This window comes from Anser cygnoides, chromosome 33, assembly GCF_040182565.1.
Source record: "Anser cygnoides isolate HZ-2024a breed goose chromosome 33, Taihu_goose_T2T_genome, whole genome shotgun sequence".
NCBI lineage: Eukaryota > Metazoa > Chordata > Aves > Anseriformes > Anatidae > Anser > Anser cygnoides.
Genome location: NC_089905.1, coordinates 2,125,083 through 2,147,500, shown reverse-complemented (window position 1 = coordinate 2,147,500; position 22,418 = coordinate 2,125,083). Strand labels below are relative to the sequence as shown.

Genomic DNA, 22,418 nt, shown 5'->3' with positions numbered 1-22,418 from the left:
GTCCTCAGAGCTGTACAAGCCACTAGAGTGCAGCATATGCACATGCAACCACCTCCTGCAACAGCCTTGCAGAACAGGCCAACAGAAGCTGGGAAATCACCTTCAAATGCCCTCTCTCTCCAGGAAAAGTTTGAACTGGTAGCCTGTGAACTCAGCCCAGACCACTGCCTTTGCATCCTAATATCCGAGTGTTCCTTATTGTACCAAAGCAGTGGCATGAAGTTAAACCTAAGTCAGCAACACACCCTGCAGCCCAGCCACAGCCTCCTGTCCCCATCCCAGCTTACATGCACATGTGTTTCTGGACATTGAAAACATGCACTGAAATGGTAGCTGGGCTGCGTTCCCTGGGCTTCACAGGAGAGGGAATCTGTTCATTCAATCGCTGTAAGGCAGTGAGGTGTGTGCAGGGAGGGGAAGATGGAGAACAGGGAAGCACAAGAGAATAAGAAGAGATTGCACATTTGTATTGTATCAGACTTGTAATTAGAAAGCAGCATACAGGCTGCAGATAATAAAACTTAACATATTATTAGCCCAGCAAGCAGTAAATTTTCAGTATCGTTACTTCAATGATTTAACAGCACTGAAGGCAAAATACAAACTCCATCATGCAATAGAATTAAATGCTCCTCTCTTAGACTCCTTGCTATATTTTAAAAGCTTTTTATTGCTTAATGAACTCTTGCTGTTCTGCAATTAGTAGCCCCAACACACCTCTTTGTTCTGGTTGCTACCAGGCTCAGTGGAGGTTAGCCTCTGCAGAAAATCTGACTACATGATTGCAATAGCCCTGGTGAGTTTTAAAATACATGAGCCAAGCTATGGGGTTTCAACACTGATGCAACTTTCTTGCCCCCTGGCACCCACATCCATTAGCTGCATCTTCTGGGCTTCCAAAACCAGAGAAACCTGAGTGCAGAGGTACGTGCCCAATGCTTGATTGCACCCAAAACTTGACTGCCCTGCACAGGACAACAGCGAGCGGCCACCGAAGCACCCAGCTGCAGAGGATGAAGCTGTGAAATATGTCTAGTGGAGGCTCTATCACACCAGACGTGAGAACATGATGTTACCACAGCAGGCCCTGCATTTTGTTCCTCTGCCACTTTTGCTTGGGAAGCCACTGACTCGCCTTCTGGTTTTCACAGAATCACAGAATCACATAATCACAGAATTGTAGGGGTTGGAAGGGACCTCGAAAGATCTCCAGGTCCAACCCCCTACCAAAGCAGGTTTTGCTTTTGTTCCAGGGATGGCACAGAAATGGGAGCTTGTGGTGCCTTAGCTAGTAGTGGGCTTTGCCTAGGTTCTGATTTTGATGAAGAAAACGGCTCCTCTGGCTTCTCCTGAGGTTTCTTTTCTCTTTGGCTGTTGCTGGATCTGGCTCTGCCACTGGCTCCAGTGTGGCTTTTGCTTACTGTAGGTGGCAGAGGGGCTGCTTGCTTGCACTGCTGCTGGTTAGCTGGGAAGACATTCTTCTCGCAAGCCAGGAACTGAAAAAAAAATAATAATGTATTTATGTATTTGAGGAAGAAAAAAATGCACTTTTGTTGTTGTTTTGGGTTTGCTAGTTTGTTTGTTTGTTTTTTTGGTAAAATAAATCAAGAGAAGTAAGAGAATCAAGCAGCAGCAACAGCAACACTTTCTCTTAGAAGCCCTGGTAACTGCACCCTAATCTGCATACAGGTGTTAGAAAGAAGCAAACTGAGAGCTCAGGTTTGTTACGACTTTAATGAGTATCTCAGAGCAATGTAAAGGAGAGGACCCAAGATAATTCTCTCTCTTGAACCTGAAGACCAATAATTACCCCTCCCGTGCTATCTTCTTGCTGTATATTCATTTAGCCTGGGTTCCTTTCACCACCCAGACCTTGTCAGATATTCCCTTTACAGCCCTCAACCACATTAATACTGGTTTGCAGCCCAAAAGCCTCTGAGGACAACACTGTTCGATCAAAATCTGTTTTGTCAGACAGAGCATTCGTGCAAGGCTGCGCAGATCCTTGAAATCTTCCCTGTTGCTCTTGGATTTAGCCCTTCCTTCCCCTCCCCAGGGAGTTTGTCCTGTCAGCCAGAACATATTATTACATCAGATGGTCTCAACATACTAAGCTTTTAAAATTTCCCTTTTCCATAGTAATTCAACTAACAGCATAGTTTTAGGATTATAATGTAAGGCATGATTGTATAATCTCTCAGTCCTCTGGGCCTGATTCTTTTCCTATAATCCCTTTGTGCAATGGTGTGATGCCATCAAAGTCACAGGAATGACATAGGTATAACCAAGATTATCTCTATTAATCTGCGACATTACATGGATGCAGAAACAGTTGGAAAAGAAATAGTTTAATTTCTAGAGCCTGCAGCTCCTGAAATTCAACCTCAATTAATTCAATTTGCAAATGGAAGAGTCTGAAATTGCCATCGCTGAACTATAACCTCACAGTAAGTCATATTATAGCAAGCCTAATTACCAATTTTTAATGGATTCATCAGAAGCAAACTTACCCAACCCAAGAGTGAAGCAACAAATCAGTGCAAAGACTGATTTCAGTGGAAGAGCCTGGGACCCAGAAAGGTCCTTATAAGCCCCAGGAGTTCAGCCTCCCAGAGAGGGGCCTGTGCTGTAAATGATATACGCATTTTCGTGACTCCAGAACTGCCCAGTTCACAGCACAGGTTGTTCTTCTTGGTGTTTAGGAGAGAAGACTCCCTGTTCTTAGGCATTTTGTATTTTAGCTGCAGAAGGCTGTTGTGTTGGCCACACCTGAAGCCTTGTTCTTGTTCTGGCATTTTCCAAACACTGTGGTCTAAATCCCCATATTTTCAGTCCTTCCAGAGATAATCACAAAAATCATGCAGGCAGCAAATGCAGGGCCTGAACCTTGGAGACAATCAAGGTCTTTTCTGACTTTCTGGGGGAAGGATAAAGCAACCTTAATTCAAACGCAAGCAGTGCCCCAAGAACCTCCCTGCTGCACCAGGCACCTGCCAGAAAACCATGAGGCTGATACTCCAGCAAGCCAACACTTCATCCCCTTCCAGGAACATGGGAAGCCTGAAATGGTATGCTGCACCCCAGCTGTTCCCTGTTCTCCAGCAGCAGTGCTGCAAAGCTGAGCACAAATCCAGGGTGACCCCCCGGGCTGCCCTGCTGTAAATTGTGTGTCCTGGTGCATGGGCCAGAAAAGGCTGACGACAGGCTTAACTTCAACAAGTTCATTCCTGAGCTCCAGAGCATGAATGAAGCAATTGAGAATTAGGATCTTTGATGTGATGACTGACTGGAGAGTATTTCTGTTGTGCCCAATGGGTTTTCAATGAGGCAATCTGTTCAGCAGCACAGTAATCCTGCACAAGCAGTTAGGAATACATTTAGGCTGGGAATTAGAAGATTTCCAAGAAGCAGTGCAGGGAGGCTCTGGAACTGGCTGCTAACTCAGAGAATTGGAGGCAAAATATGTAAAAAGCTTGAAGATGGACGCTGGTGAATTTACAAAAGAGGTTTTATTGCTCTGAAGGTAGAGTCACAGACAACTGATTTAGCTGTGTGTGTTTCCTGAGAGCTGTTAAAATAATCCTAGGAAGCTTGGGTGCTCTGTTATGGCAAAAACGGAGAGGAATTGTTCATGAACAGGCAGGGGAAAAAAAAAAAAAAAAAAGCATGCAAACTGACACATCTGACCATCTCTGTGGAAGACCGGTTTCTCTTCTCCTGTAATATGACTTGATGCTCAGAGTCCTGGGCACTAGGAGAGAAGGTCAAGTCTACAGAAGTATCAGCTACTGGACTTGCAGGCAGACAGACCGATACCAGGAAATTCAGTAACTGGTAATTAAGTCTTTTGTCTCGTGAGATGAGCTAATCAAGGTGTCCACCCTAAAGTGATGACAGACACAATAATAAAGAACAAGCTGGGGTGTTAACGAAACAGTGTCTAATTAAGCCACTGGGCGAGCCATGTCTTGGGAGATCCAGTTCAGCAACTTCTGAATCACACCAAGACATGAAATCCAGGAGTGCAATAATTTCCACAAATCATTTTCTCTGTGCATAAAGGTTCAAAGTACTGGATGGACAAAAATCAAAGAGCACGCTTGCAGACGTGAGGCAAGGATTTCACATCCTGAGTTGCAGTTCTCTGCAGTGCTCTTTGCTTCTAAAAACGCTCATCCCTTCCTTCAGACTGAAGTACTATAGCTGCAGGGACCTTAAAGATACTGAGACACTCATGGTAAATTAGCTACAAATCTCCATTTGGAATTGCTAACGTAACTGCTGCATACCTCCCTGGGCATCTTAGACTCTTGGGGACCTAATTAATTAATTACCTGATCAGCATTTGGAAAGCCTCTGAGGGGTTGAGGGCAACTCAGCACCTGCACAAGCTGTGTGGAACCTGGAGTGGCATTTTCTCTCTAGGAAGAAGGACGGGCTCAGGCCAGTATTTTTATCATCTGTGGTGTTGCATTGCCTGGAATTAGTGGTACAGCGTCAGCAACAGCTGGGAGCAGAGCCAGGCTCCGCCAGGTGAGAGCTGAGTTGCTGCTTAGCTCCACGTTCACTGCCAAGCCGCCTTCCTTCATGCACGTTTCTCCCGTAGTTCCCCAGAGGTTTGAGTAAGGCAGGTTTCACTGCATATGGCATTTGCCTCTAAAAATAGTCTTAGTGCAATTCACATGGAAGGGGAAAGCAATTACGCCGCTACTATGGGAAAAACATTCACTCCCTTTCCACGGGCTGACTTCAGAGCCTCTTCGATGATAATTACCATCATTTTTCTGCTGAGGTTGCTGACATGGATGTGAAGTGACCTCCCCAAGCCTCTGCAGACCTGGATCCAAACAAGGGTTTAAGGTCAGGATGGCCCCACCTTCTGGTCTCCAGACATGGTTCAGGTCGTCTCCCCTCCAGCTATGGAAAGTGATTTTCCTTGCTCACTGGATGTTGCAAGTCGAGGCTGGAAATTTGACAACCAAACTGGCTACATATTCCAGAAACCCGACTGCTTGCTTTAATAAAAGCAGTGTCACAACACAGGGCTGTGGTTTGTTGCACCTGCACCTCAGCAATGGTCCACAGGTGCTACGTGCCCAGTTTCTCTCTCACTGATGGGCAGAGCAGAGGTTACTGGAGCTCTGGCCTGGAGGTGCACATTCACTTTTCTCAGCTGCAACATTTGATCTAATGACTTGCACCGTCTTCTTCTGAACCCAGCTGGTCTGTCCTCTGCAGGCCAACAGGTGCATTACAAAATATGTTTTTTATGAGTCTGAGCTTATTCCCCCTTGCTATATTCCCCCTGACTTTAGCCCTGCTCCGCAGGGTTGAGGTCCTAAAGCAAACCTCAGCAGAAAGGCTATGTTGATAACCGCGACGCCTGATGCTACCTAGAAAGCAGACGGGCAGGTTCTCCAATGCTGGAAAGTGTCCTAGTTCCTGCCTTCACCAGACCTACAACCACAATTTGTGCCAGCAGAGCAGCAGCTGCAGCAGTGAGGTGAGGCCTTCGCTGAGGGTAGGCACCAGATTGGGATGTTCCCCTTGCTAGCAAAGGCAACCAAAACGAAGCAGGTTCCAGGGCCAGCCTGACACCAGCAAGGCAGGGCCCCACCTGCAGTGAGGTAAGAAGGGAAGTTGCATGGGTGAAGTCACGCCATGGGAAAAGAAGATGTGGTCTCAAATCCAGGTGTTCTGTCCTTCAGTTACTAAACAACTATCAGCAGAGGAAGTTACACCACAGCTAGAAGCAGTTTTTATATTTGCACCCCAGGAACCCCAACCAACGTCGGGTACCAGCTCAGCCTGTTGCAACGATTGCATCTGTAGTGTGTGTGCTGATAAAAGCTCTGGTAAAATCGAGGAGACAGGACAAAGATAGTCCCAAGACAACCAAATATGATGAAATTCACCTCTGTGTGGGACACGTCTTCTCTGCTGATGAAAATAATCCTAGCATCAGCAGTGAGGTCTGTGACTTATATCCCAACAGCTTCTTGAGATGTTGAGGATAACAATCAGTGAACTGTTTTCACTCAAAAGACTTTTTACATGGAATTATGTTAAGAGAATACACTGCATACACTACCAGCTCCCTTAATTTCACAGGTATATTGAAACATCTTTTCAAGTGCTGTCCTAGCACCAAAGCAGCCCAATGTCCTGGTTCCATTGGGGTGTGATAAATTTTGTATGCCGTTAGAAGTCCCTTTACTTTTCACATGATGTATGGAGATAAACTCAACTCCCTATTCTGTCATGTTTGGATAGTTGGGAGCTAAATCTTCTGCACCATAGACAATAATATGCATTCAAAATGATCTGTTTTGAAATGAAAGAAGAATGAAATCTGTAAAGATCTTAATGGGAAAAAAGCAAACCCATCCATCATGCTCTGAAAGAATCACAAAAAAAGTCACTTTAGAGAATTCATTGATGAAAAGGAGGTGAGAGAAGTCGAGATTAGTCCCCCAGTCTTAAACCACAAAGACATCCAAAGAAGTGGGGGCAAGACCATTAGCTGGTATGAAATGACTCAGCTGCATGGGCTGAAGTGGAACCACATTGGCTGACACCACATCAAGACCCCTGATCTCGGTGGGCTCTGCAATGGCTGTATTAACTGGAGGCTATGACCTTTATTCACAGAGAAAGTTTTTTGTAAATCGGATTAGTCAGAATCAGGATTAAAATGCATTCTGCACCAAAAGCCGTCTCTTCACACTGCCTACGTGTAAAACAAGTCTGTGGAGGAAATGCACAACAGCAGTTGTGAAAGAATGAGCTCATTACCTAGGAGGACTCATTCCCAGAAGGCAGGGCTTTGAAACCGTATAAAAGTTCTCAAATCTCCATGCTCCACCATCCACTCGACTTCACGCTTCACCCTGTTGACTGGTTGGGTAAGTCAGAGAATACTGATCCTTTTTGTGATGCCTATAATTTTATTGCCGGTTGTAATTTTACTGAGGTTTAGTGTAGGCAGAGTCTTTAAAGAAGCGTTTTATTTGATACCTTTGAATATGCAAAGGATTCCTACAAGGGAGAGAAATTGTTGGCATTGGGGTAGTACAGGTAGGCTGGGGATGACTCTGCAAGGCAAGTTCAGATTGTGTGTAAATCTGAGGATAGTCAAGTACTAAATTAGATCCTTTCTGAAGCAGAGATTAGATAAAATTATATTGGTTTAAGTATAACTGATCCTGCCTTCAGGGAAGGAGAAAGTCTAATGGCCTCCTAAAGTTCAATCTAAACCCACTTTCTATGATTCTTCTATTTATAACATGAATGTTTTAAAAACTTTAATCGAAGAATTGTATTTGGAAAAGACAGATCTGTGATTACGAGGGACTGTACGGAGCAGAAAGGTGAAAATATCCCTCTTGAGCTTTGTCATTCCTGCTAACCAATATATTAATTGGACTTAAGATGCTATCATATCCTTATAAAGGAAATAGCAAGAGACACCAGACACTGATCTAGATGATCTAGGAGGATGGGAAAGAGAGGAATGAATTTGCTTTAAAGATGTGCTAAGAGGGGCAGGTGCAGTGGGGAAGGGAGAACAAACTTGCACACACTCACTTGACCTGTGTTGGCTCCATTCCTTTGTGGATAGGACTTAGAAATACCCTTTCCAATTCATGCTTCCATGGTTCTAACCTTTTATTTGTGCTCTTAGATTGACTTTAGAAAAAGAGCAGCATAGGAATTGCCAGAGACACAGCACGAGGCCAGCCAAACCTGGTCCTACCTTCAGCAGCACACCAAAGAGAGGGAGTTTCATAAATTGTTAGGAAAAATCATTTGGCCTGTTGCATATTAATGACCTTGGGAGAAGAAATCCCTCCTGATTATTCTGATTCATGCAAGCTACATGCATCCTTAATGGCCATGATAATCCAGAAATGTAGGACAGCATCACCACTGCTAATTTTTTCCATGACAGTTAGCAGGACCGTGACACAGGTAGCCTCAAGTCCATTGCATCATTAGTGAAGTGAGTGATAGCAATACCAAAAGGTGGAGTTGGCCTATTACATAGTTACTGTAAAGGCCCTCAATACTACAGAAATACATTAGCTTACTGAGGAGGTCCACCCTGGGGCCTTAGCACCTCATTTTTTGATTTCCAAGAAAAATCTGGAAACCATTTCAAAATGGGCAAAATCAAATTAAGTATTTCATTTTTTTCAGTGTGGAATATTCTGTTGGCCCCAGATTTATATTCTTCTACTTTTTGAAATACCACATGCTTTTAAATGCTTGTCTTCAGCATCGTTTTATTATTATTATTATTATTATTATTATTTTTTGACTTTCTGAAACTTCTATCAAACCAGAAAATCTGTTATTTTCCAGCTCCTCTCATCAGTCCCCCAGGAAAGAAATGAAAGGGAGCTAACACGTTGGGAAGGGCTAAGCAACAGGCGGAATAGCTCTGAAATGTAAATCAGCTCCAAGTTCAAAGGAGTGACTCCATCTCTGTTAGACCTGACAGGGCTGTCCCACATTGCAGAACTGAAAGGAGGAACAAGATAAGGTAGAGTCAGAGCAGGAGCTGAAAGACAGGATGAAAAAGAAACAGCAAATCATAATTCCTTCTGAGCCAGCCTACATTGGGTAACTGAGGGCAAGCTAAGAGAACTTTACTGTTGCAGATGATTAATGTTTCTTATAATTGTTTCATCCTTATCCCATTGGAGTTCATTTAGCAGACACAATAACGCTCTGACATTTCTTTCAGATAATCTTGTTTCCTGCAAAGATGTCTTTGAATCAGACGCAGTGCAAGCAGGAAATCACCCTCCCACCTGGCCTGAGCAAAACGATTCCAAAGCAAAGCCAAGAGCCAGTTCCATGCCCTGAGCAGGTCCCATGTCCACAGCAGCAACCTGAAGTCCAAGTCCCAGACCCAACCCCAGTAGTTGTGGTACAGTGCCCAGAGAAAACAGAGCCATTGCAAGCACCCTTGGTGGAACCAGACAAGGGAGAAGCACCAGTGGTCGTAATACCTGAGTGTCCACCCCAGGAACAGCAGCAGCAGCAGCAAACCAAGCTACCACCAACTTTCCCTCCTGTATCACACCCTGAGCCTATTTCATGCTCCCAGGAGAAATCAGAATGCAAAGAGATGCCAGAGCCCGCCCTTGTTATCTGCCCTGAACCTGCACCATGTCCCCAGGAGAAGCAAGAATGCAAAGAGATCCCCGTGCCAGTCCCTGTTCCAAGCCCTGACCCTGCACCATGTCCCCAGGAGAAGCAGGAGTGCAAGGAGATCCCTGTGCCAACTCCCGTTCAATGCCCTGAACCTGCACCATGTCCCCAGGAGAAGCAGGAATGCAAGGAGGTCCCTGTGCCTGTCCCTGACCCTGCACCATGTCCCCAGGAGAAGCAGGAGTGCAAGGAGATCCCGAAGCCTGTCCCTGTTCAATGCTCTGACCCTGAACCATGTCCTCAGGTGAGGCAGGAGTGCAAAGAGATCCCGGTGCCCACCCCATGTCCCCAGGAGGAGCAGGAGTGCAAGGAGATCCCGGTGCCTGTCCCTGTTCAATGCTCTGACCCTGAACCATGTGCCCAGGAGAAGCAGGAGTGCAAGGAGATCCCGGTGCCGACCCCTGAGCCGGAGCAGTGCTCCCTTCCCGAGAAGCATCCTCCCATCGAGCAGCAGCAGGTGAAGCAGCCCAACCAGTGGCCATTGATGCAGAAGTAACTTGCAGCTGACAAGGGAAGCCCTGAAGAGAGAAGCAGGATGCAAGACCTCCTCTCCCCTTGTCTCACAAAGGTCATTTTCCAACACCCTTTTCACCGCAGAATTTCTGTTAAGAAGCACAGCTCCCAACTCCCCCCACTAACGCTAGTGTTATCCCATACTAACAGCCACACACTAACCGACACATCAGGACTGTCAATAGATAGGAAGGCTTCGAGTGGTGGTGTAGGCATGTGCATTCGACTTTCCAGCAACCTGAATCTCTGCCCTCTCCCAACCATTCATGGCTTTCAAACACCTGGAGAGAAACCGAAGAGCATGATGGCAGGCTGGAGCCAGGGTTCATTAAGCTAAGTGTTTGAACTCAACCCAATGAGCCAGCTCATCCTGCAGACCTGCACACTGCCTCCTGGTTTTCATGCAACAACCCCCCCCCCCCCCCCCCAGCTCCCTGCATGCGAATGCCATCTCCCACCTTGCATTTAAGGCTTTTGCCTATTAATAATAGGATTTGAGTTTTCTGCAGAACCTGCCGCTAAGGGGTTCTGGTTGATGGCAAGAAGGCTTTCTGAATCATGAATCCACAGTGCTAAATATTTTATGCAATAAAAAAAATCCATTCAGCTAGAGGAAAGGAAAGATTTTTACAAAAGAGCCATCACCTCTTAATTATCTGCTTAGCTGAGCTGGTAGTCATCAGCGCTTTCCTGAGAGAGCTCGCCTCTGATTTTCTAGGATGTGTAAAGAGCAGCTTGAGCTGAGAGTATTTATGGAAAAGATATAGATAATTAAATGCAACCCAGACATGTTTTGAAATAGTTTAACCTCATGCATGGCTTCCAGCTGTTAGACAGGATAAAGGAGGCGGCACACACGGTGCTGTCAGAATTACACCCTGGAACATATTTCACCACACAGTGCTGTTGCGTATGTGTTTGGTGCTTAACGCTAATTATTTTAGGCTGATATTGTATCCAGGTTTATTTCACTGTGAAAATCAACAATAAAAATGACTTTGAATACTGAATTGTGGATACTTGTAATATCTTCTGCTTATGAAGAGGACAAGGAGTCTCAGCTTGCAAATCGCTCACTTTTTAGGCTGAAAACCAGGCAAATTGGGACTCAGAAACTTGGGTGCTTGCAGAGGACCCTGGATCTTCTGTTCCTCTCCTCCAGGCACCTGCAAGAGCCCCTTGGCTGTACCAGCCAGGGGATGGCTGATTGCACAGAAACACTAATTAATAGCACTGACACAGCTCTCTGCAAGACACCCCATCCCAAAGCAGGACACAGGGCATCAGCTTATGCCCAGCTATCCCAGTGCTCAGTCTGCCCAATTTAAACACATTCACAGCCACCCCGTGACCTCCAGCAGGCAGAAGGCATGGGTGTGCCCATCAGGAGGGTTGCAAGCACAGGCAGACAAGCTTTTCCCACACTTCAGATGAGCCAGGAGCAATGTGATCTCGCTAGTTTGGCCCTGTACTTGCTAGATGGGTTAGATACAGCCAACCTCATCGTCTGATCACAGAATCACTCTGAGACACACGGCTTCTGGTTTGCAGAACAGATTTGTGTCTGTCTGCGAGACACCACTCTCATAGCATTCAACAGCTTCTGCCTTTATGATAATTTTCCTCCCCCACCTTGCCATACAGCTGGCTGGAAATCAATTATCTGAGCCAGTATTTCCTGCTGAGAAATGGCAACATTCAAAATCCCATTTCTGATTCTTTTAGAACTTAAAATATTCTTTCTGAGCAAGCAAAAGCTTCCTTTCAGTGTTAAGAACTTCCAAAGACTGTTTTTCTCTCAGCAGTTATAGTATATCTGGGACTCAAATTCACAATTAATTGCTTTGATAGATTCCACAGGAACGTACTTCAGAATATTATACCTTGCAGAACACCAAGTTTCCTTAGTTTGCTCCAGTTCAGGGTGAAAAACACTTGCAAGATTTTATAATCCCTACATAAATATTCAATGTCTGAGAATGCAATTTCCTCCATGGGAAATCTGGAAGGCAAATGTACATGGGCCCAAGTGTATGTGAGCCCTATATGTATGTGTATGCTTAAAGGTGATTCTTTGACTACTAAAAGAAATCAAAAGAGAATGAATGACACAAGTAAAGCACAAAAATATCAGGCAGCAAATAATGAGGTCAATTACAATTTTATTGCAGCATGTCCCAAATTAAAGATCAGAAGGAAATGCCCCCGTGACATATTTATAGCAGAAGGTGAATAAATCTGAGATAATTAATTGCATCTCTTTGTAACATGATTTCTGCCTGCAAACAAAGAAGGTGTGTTGCAAATTCCCAGCTATTCTGGCAGAGCTAACAGGCAGAGGGAGAGCTTGGAAAAATGCATTTGCCTCTTCCACAGCACTTCGTAGCCATTGCTGTTAGTGCTACTTCTGCTTTGGGCATTGCTGCTGCTGCTGCTGCTGCGGAATGCTCTTCACAGGACACTTGGCTTGTCCTTTTGGAGGCTGGCATTGCTCCACACACTTTGGAGGACACTTTTCCTGGCATTTTGAAGGCATTTGCTGCTGCTGTTTCTGCTGGTGGGAAGACATTTTGGCTAAACCTGGAAGAAAAACAAGGTGCCATTCCAGTTAAATTGAGCCCAACACAATTCTCCTTTCTTGATATTAAGGTTTCAGTCAGTTCTTCAGCCTTGATATCAAGCTAAGAATGAAAAGCCTTTAAAATCTAATTCTACCAGTAAAAACACGATAGATAAATAAATAAATAAGTAAATAAGTAACAACAGAAACAAACAAACAATCAAACAAAAAAATACTTGGAAATCACTTAGGATGCTGCTGTTCACACAAATTTTTGTTTGTGACTCCAGTTTGTTTTAGCTTCCCCACACTTCTTGTGTGGGTTCTACGGTGCTCAGCCACTCTGCTGAGGCCTTGGGGCATAACTGTATATAAGCATAAAAGAGGATAAGAGGCAAGCACTGCCCTAACAAAGTTTTGATCCCAACAGGTAAACGGTTACAGAAGAAGAGGGAGAGAAATAATGAGAGGGTTTTTCCTTCTTTCCTTCTGCTCATTGTTTTCTGAATATTTCAAGTGACAGATTAAGAAGCAATGCAAATTGTAAGGAAAGCATGCTTAGATCATAAAGAACCTCAGAGCAATATTTAAAACTGCTGCAAGAGGAGCAAAAAGACAGTGATATTTCTGTGTTGCAAATGTTTTTTGAAAGAGACAATAGCTTGACAGCAATCCCTTCTGGCTACAGCCACGTCTCTGCTAATACCATAGAAAGCCTTAGAGCAGGAGCCATGTCTCTGGCTGTAGGCGTAGGTGAACTGTTCTCCTTCTGTGTGCTGTACATCTTGTACAAAAAAGTGAAACTCAGAGCCCCTGGAAATGCAGGAGGCTGTGGTGATCAGCACATGGCTACTCTACATATGCACAATGAGTTGGTGGATGCTATCCTTTGGTATCTGATACAAAATACCTGATGGTTATCCAAAAGGATTCTTATCAGCTCGAAAAAATGATGAAGGATAACACAGGCTTGCTGAATCAAAGAGTCAGCCAGCCACTATGGAGCCTCAGACCGTCTCAAAATAGCATAATATGGTGTTCACCTTCGTGGAGGTGAAATTGAAAGTGAGATGGGTTGGAGTTGCTACTAGAGAAACAAAACGAAGAAAAATCATCCTGTTTCCCAATAACAGAGCACCAGAACCCCCGATCTGTAGAGCAAAATCTGCTTGAAGGGACTCACCTAGCGTCTTCTGCTGTTGGAGGAAGGGAAGAAAGAGCCACCTGGTTTAAGGAGCCTCCCGACCAGGAGGCTTTTATACGCTTTCAGAAGTCAGCCCTGGGAGTTGATGACAACAGATTAATGTGATGACCAGAATCTTTCACAACCAGAACCTGCTCCACTGACACCTCCATACTCCTGGACTTCAGTCAAGGTCTGTCAGAGATGCCTCCTCTTTTGGGTGCGGGGGATTTGTTGTTTTTAATGCAAGGCACACCCAGTCTGGTAATAACTGGCTAATTTATTATTAATTCATCTTGTCCCGACCCTGGGCAAAGATCCCACAACTGAACTCAGTTTTCTGGGCCAGCTCAGATTCACTCTGGAGTTAGTAAGACATTTGCATAAAGGTTAGGTGTCCCCCAGTAATTTTTGTCTGTGATCACCAGGGTAGATCTCTGTCTGGATGAGATATGTTGGAGCTAGACGCAGGAGACCCGTCCTTCCTGGCTCCCAGGAAGGGCAGCAGGCCTACATTTGGCACTCCATGTTTTCAGCTCTTGCTTCTGTCCTTCTCCATTTTCCTTCCCCAAAAGGGGACTGAAACTTTTTATACTACTGAGAAATTGGAAAGTTTTCCCCTTATCTTTTCTTAGAATTTCCCTTAGTTTTTCACTGATGGAACTAAATCTTCTTATTTACAAACACTGGGTTTGGCTTGCTGGGGTTGTGGCAGGATTTCTTTTTCTGGGGATGGACCTATGTTAGAGAAAAATGAGAGTCCTCTTGATTTATTTTTTTTTCCCAGGAAGGAATAGAGAAATTGTTTCAACTGAAACATTGCTCCTAGCTCTAGTGGAAAAGGTAGTTCAACCTTCCTTGTGTATCCCTCAATGCTATGCCCTGTGGGGTCACATTCAGCCCTATGAATTACAGCCCAGTGTCCATTATAGTGGTGTGATATGCAAAGAGATGACGGACATGGCTTCCACTGGGTGTAGGAGAGCAGAAGGTGCTAATGGAAAATCCCACACCTTAATGTCGCCCATTCATTGCTGATTTACCAGGGGTCTTAATGATCGCGTGGTTAACATGGACCGAACATCATTAATTTTTGTAAATGTATAGGAGAACCTTAGCAATGCTCAACATTAACCACAGGTGCATAGGAGAGCAATGTGTCAGGGCTTTTGCAACACATGTTCCTACAGGCACAGGAAGCGTGATGAGCACAGCCCAACAGGTCTCTTTGTCCACTTCCTCTAGTGTTTTTGGAGCAGCGTGCTCACATCTGTCATTACTGTGCCTGGTCCAGAGTTTGCAGCGGAGAGAGAAGAAAAGAGAGGAAATTTTAAATGACTAACGTCTTATAGATCTGGATGAAGAAGACTGGACATCAATTATGGGTGACTAACCTGTGGGACAGAGCTCCTTAGTAGCTGCATATGACTTCCTGACTAAGACATTTTCCATGCCTGAAACTGGGCATTGATGTGAAGTATGTGGCAGCAGCAAGCAGTCATTTGTGAGGTTGTGGATGGCAAAGTTCTGTGTTGGATCCCTAAAGGTTTGGGTTCAACAGTAGAATTGGAGGTGCATGTTCTTAGTCTCCCCTTCCCCTTTCTTGTTGTTAAATATCTGGTCCACCACTGGTTTGTTTATTTGAACTGAAGGCATGTTCCGGTGTAGAATTTGTTTGTCTTAGTGAGATACAGTATTTTGTCTATTATTATTCCTATTTGATGATATCACCATTTGGCATTGACAGAAATAAGACAAAAAGTAATCTACTGTCAAACTCTCTACACCTGCACACAAGGTTTCATTAGATGCTGATTTGGTAACAGTGTTTACACACACCTAAATATAACTCTTTTCTTTTCTAGATTAGTCCTTCTCCACCCTTGACATAATGATATAGTAGGTAGGTAATAATTCTCTTCATCCCAGACATGGAAATTGTATGGCCATCATGGAGACAGAGGTAAGCAAGTCACATGCACGGTATGTAAGACAATGGGAGCGTTGTCTCTAAAACTCGACATCTAAATGGGTACAACATCCATCCAGACAATGGGCCTCCTTCAGTTTCAAAATTGTGTCTCTAGATAAAGAGGATGCATATGTAAGTGGATTAAAATATTATTGTCCCCTGCCAGGTGTTAATGAACCTGAAATGCCAACTACTTTATCAGCTGGGGAGGTAACTTCTCCTCGTTGCAGATGGGGAATGGATAGATAACAACGGCGAGACTTGCCCAAAGCCGCACGAAGTATCTACAGCAAACTTTGGACCAAAACTGCAATCTTGCAGGGCTAGGACCTGTTCCTGAACCACAAAAACATTCATCTCCTGAAGCCGAATCCCCTACTTTCTATCTTTAGTCAGTGAGGATCGTGGGAAAGGTTCCCTGAAAATACCATTTTCATCTCCATCAGATTGATTTAAATAAATAATTAAAAACCCACCAGTATGTTTCAATGCTTTCTCTCTTGGGTTTGGGGCTTTCTTCTGCTTAAATTTATGTTTTAACAGTTCCTAAGATTTGGCCCCAAAATCCAGAGACATAAAGATCAAAAATAATTTTGTATCATTACTCTGAGGTAGAACAGAACTGTGATATCTGTCAGGAAAGTGTTCATCAGCTGATGTTTTGTTTATGGTATTAATATTGTTCAACGTTTTAATGCGTGCTCTCTCTGTTCACAGCACTGCATTTTAGACACAAATCCTCTACAGCCACACCAGCTTTTTAAAAGGAATCTAAAGGAAGATGTTCTTGGGTCCAAAGACACAGCAACTGGGGGACAAAAGAAAGACAGAAGACACATCATGCCATCGATGGTCAATTTTTATTGCTGCACATAGACATTGAAAGGCAAGAAGACATGCATTAAAAGACAAGATGAGAATTATAGAATAGAAGGGGAGACATCTTCCAACACCAACTGCTCACAGCACAGCCTCTGCAGAATATCTTCCCAAGATGCCCCGTGGTATAATAATGGCCAACCGCAGTTACCAAGAAAAAGGCGCTGAGGTAGAACTAGCAGAAGTAGCATAGGAAGAAAAGGTCCAGGCTGGAAAAATTCAGAGAAATATTTTCCAAGTCAAAGAAAATGTGGGATAGCCATGTCGGGAGAGGTCTTGGTACGTCGCAGGTGGGTCTGTAATCTGTATTTCATTCCATGGATGCTCATGAGCCCGTGGATATTGCAATGCACCAAAGTGTTGGGGGTGCTCGCAAGGCCCATTCAATTAAGGCAATTAGCATGGGTGAGAGCAGACGGTGCTGCATGGCTCCAGGCACACGGTCTCACATGTATCACACTTCTTAGCGCACACCTCCACACATGCCGGCGGGCAGGGCTCCACACACTTGGTGCTGCACTGGCTGATGCAGGGCTCCACGCACTGGGTGGTGCAGTGGGTCGGGCACTGGGTGGCACAGGGCTTTATGCAGGCATCGATGCATGTGGGGGGACAGACCTCGACGCACTGCGTGCTGCAGGGCTCCACGCACTGGGTGGTGCACTGGGTGGTGCACTGGGTGCTGCAGGGCTCCACGCACTGGGTGGTGCAGCATGTGGTGCACTCGGAGGCACAGGGAGCCGGGCAGACTTCCACACACTTAGGGGCACAGACCTCCACGCACTGCGTGGAGCATGGCTTCACGCAGATGTTGCTGCAGGGCTCCACGCACACTGTTTTGCAGGGCTCCACACACTGGTTGCATTTCTGCACGCAGATGGGAGGGGGCAGGCAGGGCTGCTTGCACTGCTCGTAGTAAGACATCCTTCTGGGGTGCTGGCAAAGCTGGAGGCAAAGACAAGAGAGAGACAAGATCAGGACATTTGTCTTTTCTCCGTAAGCCACAGTTCCCAACCTAAGCCCTTAAAACATAAATAGCAGTTAGCTGGTGGACTCAGAAGAGGCCTCTTAGGAAAAGTTGCATGTGTGAATGATTTCTGCATTCAAATACATACAACTAGCACTACCAGATTATTCCTTTCTTGGGACCTGCAAGCATCGCTGTTAGAGAAACTACAACCATAAACCCTTAACAGTTGCACACAGTTTACCTTTGAAGAAGCCATAACGTGAAAATAGTCTATTTCCTTATTTTCTTAATTAAGTCGTCAGATGTTCCAGAGCCCCCAGTTTTTCAGTTCCTCAAACACACCACAGAGCACATCCCCGTTTGTGTAGATGTTGAGCTGCTAATCCCAGAGGATAAAGCCCAAAGACCACAAGTTCAGACGCTCTCCCTGCTGTATATCGTGGTTCATCATTGGAGTTGCATCAAAATTAATGGGCTTATCCCTTCATAAGGGAAGGGTTGGGCCAGAGGCTGCAGCTCCTATTTCTGATTCAATTCCTCATCCTGATTTCTCCCAGATGCCTCCTGCAGTGCAGCCCTCAGGTGTCCTGCAGCTTCCTTCTTACTGACAGTGCTTCTTCCCAGCCATCTCTTTTGAAGTCCCAGGTCTTACTCTGCAGCATCCAGTAATTTATATAATTTCCTGACTTAATGAGGTTTAAATAAATTAATGAAGATTGAATATGAAGGAGGATAAGAGACAGATAGTTTCTCAAGAGGTGACAGGATGTTTGCAAGCTACTTAAGGAAGAGCAAATTCTAAAAGGGTCAAACATTTCTCCCCCCTATCCCAAGACAAAATCCTGGAACAGGAACACTTGAAGCAAAGCTCTCCTGTGATAGCTAGTATATTCTTTTGACCAGAACAACAGAGTAACACAGTTATCATATTATTCCCTGATAAATCCAAGAAAGACTTACCAGTTCACCAACACAAGTGAGTGAGGGAGAAGTCAAATGAACTGATGTGGGCATCAAAATGCAAACCTTTTTATATGGCTTGCGTGGCGTCATCTCCGGAAACGAAGGAGCCCAGGGGTATGGACACCTGACCACTAACAACTTGAATAAGCTCCACCTATACATGCTTTACATATTTGTTTACAACCTAATTTTTGATGGAAACCTTCTTCCAGGCAAGGCATGTGATCCTGAGCAAATTCTGTTTCCACCTAATACCCAAGTCATGCGGTTCCCAACGGGAATGGCACAGTAATCAAAAAATAATAATCAGATAGGTACAGCATTAATTGCTTTTCCAAAAAGATTTAGTATGCTTGGATATTTTAAACTCCTTATTTCCTAAATGTCTGAATGATACCTTAGTTGTATTTTCAATGAAGTAAGTACAGATGGCTATTATTAGTAAAGATGGGCAATTGATTTGATTTACTATGAGAAATCTTTTGTCCTAATTCTCATGGTAAGAGGGAGCTAATGCTACAGTGTGCCATCAATATTTCCACAGTATATTGAGGTTTCTGTTTCTCCAGGACCTTTTTAAACATTAAATACACCCAGCCCCTTCCTCTCCATACTGCTGCCCTATTAACAGCATTCATGCTTGGCAATGCCAATGGTGACACAACTCCAGTCACCCTGAGGACCTCTTCAAGCCATTCGGGGCAAAACAGAGGGGCACATGTTTTAAAGACCTATTTTTTCATTGCCAGAGCAGTGTAAAGTACTTCAGTTTAAGTGGATTTTAGGCCCAGAACTCCATGTTAGCTATTGAAATATTTTCCTAGTTGTGATATGTCACTCAGCTTCACAGCACAGAAAATCTTTATTTCTCCAAGATATTCCAATCACAGAGGTGGAATATGATCACTGGGCTACATTTAGGTGGCCAAATTCCCCAACTAGATCACTTACAAAACTGCTGAATGGGCGGAAAAAAACAGCAACAATCCATTCAACATGAGCAGTGCATCCTGTTTATACTAGACATCAGGAGTTCTGCTGGAGAATGACAGGCATTGGCGCCAATTCCTTTCTAGTGTTTACATAGGGGAACTGGAGTTCCTGACCTAAACTCATGTGAGCAGATTTCCATTGCTCTTGGCATATTCCTGGGAGCACTTCATGGTTTGTTCATTCTTTCCACTCCTCTCTTCATTTGCAGCATAGACGTGCTGCATCATGTGCCTTTTTTCCCCCCAGACTTGCACCAGCAGCTTTTCTGGATGACAGGAATAGGGACTTGTAGAGTGGGTCTTGCTCATGTTACGTATCTGTTTCAGGGTGAGGAGGAAGAGCCATGACTGCAACAAATAGGCCCCACAGATGATAAAACATACTGAGAGCAACCAGATGAGATTTATGTGTCTAGTATTTTGATGGATAAACATCTCCCCATCTTCTCCACCTAGCACTAACCCTGCTATGCAATACCAGCAATTGCCCTCCAGCTCCTCTAGGTCCCCTCGCAGCAGCTACCTCCATCGCTTATCCTGCTGGGGGGGTTCTCTTGGCCTGGTTTGTACCGTTCATGCTTTCCTGGGGCTCCAGGCTCATTTCTGAAACCAATGGTGATGACTGGTTCTACGTCTCCCTTTCTATAGTGTGTTATTGTGAACCCTATTGTTATATTTGATTAGCAAGAAATTGTAACAACTTCCAGGAGAAATAGATATTTTAGGAGATATAAATTGATCTGCATTTGTAATATGTGGGAACACCAGAGGGATGGATTATTATTTTTAATTGACACTTATTTGTGGATCTCTATTATATTTATGAGCAATTTGGCTATTTGACTAGTCACATTAAGTTCAGTGAGTCAGGACTCCACAGCGACATCCGTTTACGGCCATCATCCTTTGGCAAAAGAACTGGAAAGAAATGATTTTCCAAAGCTGCAGCTTCTGGGATCTACTTAATTAAATGGTAGACATTAAGCTCACTTGCAGAAGCAGAGGCTGGTGCAATGAGTAGCTATTTGATGAAAAGAGGACAGCAGAGAGCAACCTGAACAAGAAGAGGTTCCTGGATCCCAGAAGGAGTCAGAGTGACACTTCTTCTACCCAGAGGTTTGGCTGGTGCTGCAGAAGAGGAGCCCCTTGGGCAAAGTACTCTGGTGTTCAGAAAAATGTTTATGAAGAAATCAGTGTAAAAAAAAAAAAAAAAAGGCATAGTCAACACACTTGGTTCCCAATAATCCAAGAGAGACCTCATATCTCACCACCAAGAGCTACCAAAGATGGTGGCACATCCAGACTGGAGATCTCTTCCTATACCTATAAAAATTTTGCCTGCAGATGTGAAACACACCATGGTCACAGAGATGTGATTGTTAACACAAATACACAACTTCAATATCTGTAGATGTCATAATTTTTGATGGAAACCTCCTAAACTGAAATTCTTCCCTGTGCAACTATTTCAGTATGCACTGCTTTGGGCTGTTAGCTGGATTTCTGCTAATGTAAAATAACTATTTCAAAAACTCCTAAACATGTCAAAAGTATGACACCTGTGGCTTTCTTTGAATCCTTTGGTTTACCCAAAAACTTCGTAAGTAAGATTTGTTCCTCTGTTGCATCCAGCACCGGCTGGCATTGGGGATTTCATATGAGACCCTGTACTAGAAGAAGCTTTGTGTATGCACAACATCCCATATAGTACACTACCCACATTTGAGTGAACAAAGCATTTTCATAGAAATCAAAGATTCTCCCCCTGTTCTCAACATGGCAAGGCCTTCCCAGGACATTCCTGCACTTTGCTGCAATTAAATCTTAAAGTCCTTGGCGTCATTACACCTGACTTTCCCCTCTCATCATTCCCTACCACAACTGGGAACATGCACGGCACAGAGGGCAGCTTCCAGGGCGGGCCGGTCCCAGGCTGCCCGACCTCGCTCCAGCTTTGGAAATCCTCGCATAGCTGAGATGCCAGGAGTCTGAGTGCAGAATGCAATTAGCCTCACATGAAAACAAGTGGCTTGTCTAGTCCATGCCCTCGGGACTATTTGATCAAGTAATTACATCATTACTTCTGGGGCTGAGAGGATCCCAAACTGCACTATCCGCCTCTTTTCCTGTTTACTCAGGAAGGTGAGTGCTCCATGAAGAATGACAAGTGAGCATCTGAATGCAATTAAATCTGAAAAAGAGGAACTAGCTGTGGTTGACAAAAAATAACTCATCCATTGTATCTTTTGCCTTCCGACTACTGCAGGTATTTGCTCTGATTTCCCAACACTTTGGAATGGGAATCTGGATTTCTTTAGGACTTTTATTTTACTGAACAAAGCAGTGTCCTGATCTCTGAGGAATACATGTTAGAGCTCAGAGCATGTTGCCTGAGAGCAAAAACTGCAGGCCTTCTGTAGTTGTTCATGCTGAACTTCACTTTTCTCCCAAACGTTTATGATAGTTTCATAGAGGTAGTGTAAATTTTCAGTGGTTCAGGAAGAAGGGTCTCTGTTCCTCGTCCTATGGCATAAACTTGTTATGCCCACCTAGCGATGAAGTGTCTGCTCTCTGCTACAAAGGCCCCATCCTTTTAAAACACTGAGTTTCCAAGTTCATATGTAGGATTAAAGATAATGCAAGATTCAGGCAATCAGAAGGATGCCTTAGAGAAAGATTTTAAGGAATAATCTTTTCTGAATGTTATTTTTTTCCATCTACAGTTTCTTATTTCCCAGAAGAGTGTTCCATTGGATTTGGGAGCAGGAGCAAAAGTAATATTTGCTTGCACAGAACATTTAAGTGAGTTTTAGAGGAGCCTTGGAGTCAAACCAGACCTCCACAGAGGGGTGATTAGGAAGCCTCAATTGCTTTGGTGTTTCTGTTGGGCAGCATTTGTGCTTAGGCAATGCTTTAGCCCTTGGCAAGGACCCTGCGCCCACAAGTGCTGCACAATCAGCAGGGAGAGCTGGGCTCTTCCACGACCCACTGGGAGGGGAGGATGGAAACAGGAGAGCCACGAGGGTGGGGTGATTTGCGCGAGGCCGGATCTCCCCAGCCGCGTGCAATGCCACGTCCGCCAGGTATGAGTTATCACGTCCCACTATTGGTCCATCTCCTCTACTAGAAAAAGCGAGACGGTGATAATTGCAGGTTAGTCACCAGCC

General features: G+C 44.5%; 2 protein-coding genes across 2 annotated transcripts; one reads left to right on the top strand and one right to left on the bottom strand.

Moving 5' to 3' along the window:
• Positions 1-6,761: 6,761 nt before the first annotated feature.
• On the top strand, positions 6,762-10,742 carry LOC106049224 (keratinocyte proline-rich protein-like). The gene is made up of 2 exons (XM_048049320.2): positions 6,762-6,905; positions 8,750-10,742. The coding sequence occupies exon 2, from the start codon at positions 8,771-8,773 to the stop codon at positions 9,713-9,715; it is 945 nt and encodes a 314-aa protein (XP_047905277.1). The 5' UTR covers positions 6,762-6,905; positions 8,750-8,770; the 3' UTR covers positions 9,716-10,742.
• A 5,725-nt stretch (positions 10,743-16,467) lies between these two features.
• LOC136788103 (proline-rich protein 9-like) lies at positions 16,468-18,357 on the bottom strand. Its single transcript, XM_066986006.1, has 2 exons — positions 18,257-18,357; positions 16,468-17,271 (listed from the first exon to the last, which is right to left on the bottom strand). The coding sequence occupies exons 1-2, from the start codon at positions 18,347-18,349 to the stop codon at positions 16,723-16,725; spliced, it is 642 nt and encodes a 213-aa protein (XP_066842107.1). The 5' UTR covers positions 18,350-18,357; the 3' UTR covers positions 16,468-16,722.
• Positions 18,358-22,418: the final 4,061 nt, after the last annotated feature.